The sequence below is a fragment of the Limulus polyphemus genome, unplaced genomic scaffold (assembly GCF_000517525.1).
Source record: "Limulus polyphemus unplaced genomic scaffold, Limulus_polyphemus-2.1.2 Scaffold997, whole genome shotgun sequence".
NCBI lineage: Eukaryota > Metazoa > Arthropoda > Merostomata > Xiphosura > Limulidae > Limulus > Limulus polyphemus.
Genome location: NW_013666607.1, coordinates 190,051 through 194,947, shown reverse-complemented (window position 1 = coordinate 194,947; position 4,897 = coordinate 190,051). Strand labels below are relative to the sequence as shown.

The 4,897-nt window shown below is 34.8% G+C and overlaps 1 protein-coding gene across 1 annotated transcript in view; it reads left to right on the top strand.

Annotated features, from left to right (window-relative positions):
- Positions 1-4,897, top strand: part of LOC106461608 (tektin-4-like) — a 9,841-nt gene that overhangs the window by 1,537 nt on the left and 3,407 nt on the right. Inside the window, exon 2 of the mRNA XM_013921448.2 lies at positions 3,305-3,527. Coding sequence (XP_013776902.2) covers positions 3,305-3,527 — 223 coding nt within the window. The remainder of the gene's footprint in view (positions 1-3,304; positions 3,528-4,897) is intronic.

Sequence of the window (4,897 nt, the reverse complement as noted above, 5' to 3'; positions counted from 1 at the left end):
ATTGTATCTATTGATCAAAATATTTAACTTAAAGGTAAAACATATCATGTAGAATACAAGCTATAAATCATTGTATCTATTGATCAAAATATTTAACTTAAAGGTAAAACATATCATGTAGAATACAAGCTATAAATCATTGTATCTATTGATCAAAATATTTAACTTAAAGGTAAAACATATCATGTAGAATACAAGCTATAAATCATTGTATCTATTGATCAAAATATTTAACTTAAAGGTAAAACATATCATCATGGAATACAAGCTATAAATCATTGTATCTATTGATCAAAATATTCAACTTGTGTCTTTTAAAAATGATTTATATTAGTTGTTCCTACAGTTTGTTACAGTTGCTTTTTGTTGAATGATTGCACTGTGGTAAAGGCTGCTGGTTAAAATTTTTTATGCTTTTATTGTTTAACTAGCTGGAGTACCTGTCCCCTGGATGGAAGTTATGTGAATTCATGATTAATGAAAGGTTGTCTTAGGACATGAAAAGTTGCTTTCTTTATATGTAATTGTAAAAAATGTCCAGAAAAATAGCAAAACACAAAATGTGAAACTACAAATTTGCATATATCTCCCCATGGACCCAACGAACCTCCATACCAAATTTGGTGAAGATGAATCTACAGTGGGCAAAGTAGTGGTAAAAAAATGCAAAAACACCCATAAAAACCACAAAATGCTAAATTGAAAGCTGAAAATTTGTATGTACCCCCACATGGACCAAATGAATCTCCTAACTAATTTTGGTGAAGATCCATCTACACCCTGTGAAGTAGTTACATGGACATACAACAGACAGTACTATTATATCTATATAGATGTTATATTGTTTCTGCATTATTTTCTTGTAAATATGTAGTTAGTTTCTTTGTATATATATATTTTTGAAAGTATACTTCCTGTTATCGTTTGGCCTAATTTTACCAATTCATTGTTTTTCTCTTCTACAGATTTGAGTGATTTTTATTTTGTAAATCTCATTTCTTGTGTGAAATCGTTAACTTTGTCACTTTTGTGACTAATCTTGATCGAATCTAATTTAACTGTCCCATGCTTGTTAACTAAACTATCAAAATTGTTTAGTATACTGAATTTTCTATTTGAATGTAATCATGTCAAATATATAAATATACTTAATATGATACATTAAGTAAATAAGGTACATGTACAAGGGGGGTACATACAAATTTTCAGTTTTGCATTTTTGCGTTTTGAGGTTTTTGTGGGCGTTTTTGCATTTTTTACAATTAAATATAAGGGAAGCAATATTTTAATGTCCTAAGAATACCTTTCATTAATCACGAATTTACATAACTTCCGTCCAGGGGACAGGTACTCCAGCTAGTATTTAAATATACTTAATATGATATAGAATAAGTAAATATAGTACATGTACATTATGTGAAATATTTAAATATACTTAGTATGATATAGAATAAGTAAATATAGTACATGTACATTATGTGAAATATTTAAATATACTTAGTATGATATAGAATAAGTAAATATAGTACATGTACATTATGTGAAATATTTAAATATACTTAGTATGATATAGAATAAGTAAATATAGTACATGTACATTATGTGAAATATTTGAATATACTTAATATGATACAGTAAGTAAATAAGGTACAAGTACAATCATGTGAATACTTAAGTATACTTAACATGATACAGTAAGTAAATAAGGTACAAGTACAATCATGTAAATATTCAAGTATACTTTACTTTACTACCTTTACTACCCCTCCTACAGTATCTTATTCATTTGGGGTTTCTCTTCAATTCCCATCTGTGTTGGGCCCAGCCTTCTCCTCTTTGGCTCCGAGACATGGAGTGGGTAGTCGTGAAGGCCCTACCTTCTCCTTCTCTCTCTCTCTCTGTGAGAGGTCCTGTCTCTTTTGTGTATGTGGGTTTCCTTGGAAGCTCTCATTCCCTTGGGTCAGCACACATGCATTCTCTTCATTGGATGCTTCTTGACCAGTGGAATTTCTCCCATGATCCCTTGGACCATCCCATCTCATCCCCCTTCCACCTGGGATCATGGCCTACCTTGCTTTGTGGCTTGACAGGGACTTGAAAACAGTGGGGGTTCCCATTCCTCCACCTCCTCCTGAGTCTTCATTGGTGGGTTGGGGAGGAGGGGCTTTTTCATCCCAATGTCATCAGACTCCATCTTCACATGTGGCTTTTGTCTGGTCTTTTGCCTTGGCTCAAGAACTCACCCCTTGTGTAGTGTCTTTCCTTGCCTGTACCATTCATCCTTTCCCCTTGTCTATGTACCAGAGGCATTGGTCTTACTTCAGACTTTGGTCTATCGACCATGGCTTCTGACCATCCTGTCCTTCTGTTCCTCACCTGTCCCAGTTCTTCACCTTATTGTTTATTAAGGGTTTGTCTGTTTCAACTGTTGCTCTTTATAGAGCTGGCCTGTCAAACACTTTCCGATTTCCCCCTTCTGGAAATCCTTCTCTATTTCCCTCCTTTGTTGTTCCTTTTGTCTGGTTCATTAGCCATGTCCCTTTGTTCTACCCTATTGGGATCTCATTGTTGTTCTTCATGCACTGTCTGGTTCTCCCTTTTAACCAATTGCAACATTTTCCATGTACCATCTTTCCCTTAAGGCCTATTTCCTCCCCTTCCTGGTATACAGTCATCATCTTTCCGATATTTATACCATTAATGTTTCCCACATCCTTTACCTTTATTTGTATGTTATCCACTATCTAGAGTGGCCCTTCTTTCCCAGGACATCGGCTGCTCTGGCAGTTTTTTAGCCTTTTCTCCTATTTCCTTACCTTCCAATTCCCACCTGTACTCCCGTTCAGATCCAGATCAGCTACTTTGTTCAATTCATTCCCTGCTATGTTATTTGGCTCATACTGCCTCCTTTCATGTGATACAGTAAGTTTGTTTGTTTGTTTTGAATTTCATGCAAAGCTACATGAGGCTATCTGCACTAGCCATCCCTAATTTAGCGGTGTAAGACTAGAGGAAAGGCAGTTAGTCATCACCACCCACTGCCAACTCATGGGCTACTCTTTTATCAACGAATAGTGAGATTGACCATCACTTTATAATTCCCCCATGGCTGAAAGGGTGATCATGTTTAGTGGGACGGGGATTTGAACCTGTGACCCTCAGATTGCGAGTCGAGTGCCCTAACCACCTAGCCATGCCGGGCCAATACAGTAAGTAAATAAGGTACATGTGAAGTATTTAAGTATATTTAATATGATAGACAGTAAGCAAATAACTTGTATGCAAGTCATGTCACTCACTTCAGGTTTTCCACTCCTGAGACATGGAAAGAACATACCGAAGAAAACATACATAAGGCGACTACAGAAATGTATGAGTCCTCATCACTTCGAACTCTTATTGATCAGCTATTGCAGGATACTTCTCAAGATATGCGGAACCAGGCTGACAACGTGCAGAAAGCTCTAACTAAGAGATCTGCAGAAGTGGAAGAATGCAGATACAAATTGTGTCAACATAGCGAAATGGTTAGTATCTCTACTAAAGTATTCTGTATTAACCATTTATAACTTGAGTGCAGTTAAGGGGTAGAAAATTCCCTGATGTAACTAAAAATATTTAATTATCAGAAGTAAAGAAAACCTTTGAAACATGGTTTATCTTGAATTGAGGAAAAGTGGCTACATGTACAGTAAACCATCAGTGATCCAATAATGAAAAAAATAACTGCCCCGATGAAGAAGGCCCACCTTTCCAAACTGATTGGGTTATAGGGTTTTGTATTCATACAGTATGATAACTTAATGATGCAATAATGAAAAAAATAACTGCCCCGATGAAGAAAGGTCCACCTTTTGAAAGTGTTCGGGTTATATTGGTTTATACTTTTGTGTTAAACTGATTTTTTAAAACTACACATTTTCCTAACATCATTACCTGCTATACAAATGATAACCTTCACCAAAATAATGATTTTTTTATATCTTATAATACCCATAAACAAAACTAACACTTGTGTGCTTGCTTCTAATTCTTATTTTTAATTTTGAGTTATGAATATTGCTTATTCAGTAGCATGAGAACACAGAACTAATTTTTGTATCTGACAATTTTCTGTTTTCTTAAGAAGTTTTATCATTTTATAACTTAAAATATTAAGTATCTTATCATTTTATCAAATACAAGGTGATATTGTTTGTTTTTATAAAGATAGGATTATTTTTGCTTCATTAATCAACAGCAAAATTCCTGTGTTGTGTAAAGAAGTAACTCGTTTCCCTACATTCTACTGTACAATTTTTACATGAGAAGCAACTTGTTTCCCTACATTCTACTGTACAACTTTTACATGAGAAGTAACTCGTTTCCCTACATTCCACTGTACAACTTATATGGGAAGTAACCCATTTCCGTACATTCCACTGTACAACTTATATGGGAAGTAACCCATTTCCCTACATTATACTGTACAACTTTTACATCAGAAGTAACCCATTTCCTTACATTCCACTGTACAACTTATATGGGAAGTAACCCATTTCCCTACATTCCACTGTACAACTTTTACATGAGAAGTAACTCGTTTCCCTACATTCTACTGTACAACTTTTACATGGGAAGTAACTCGTTTCCCTACATTCTACTGTACAACTTTTACATGGGAAGTAACTCGTTTCCATACATTCTACTGTACAACTTTTACATGGGAAGTAACTTGTTTCCCTACATTCTACTGTACAACTTTTATATGAGAAGTAACTCGTTTCCCTACATTCTACTGTACAACTTTTACATGAGAAGCAACTTGTTTCCCTACATTCTACTGTACAACTTTTACATGAGAAGTAACTCGTTTCCCTACATTCTACTGTACAACTTTTACATGAGAAGTAACTCG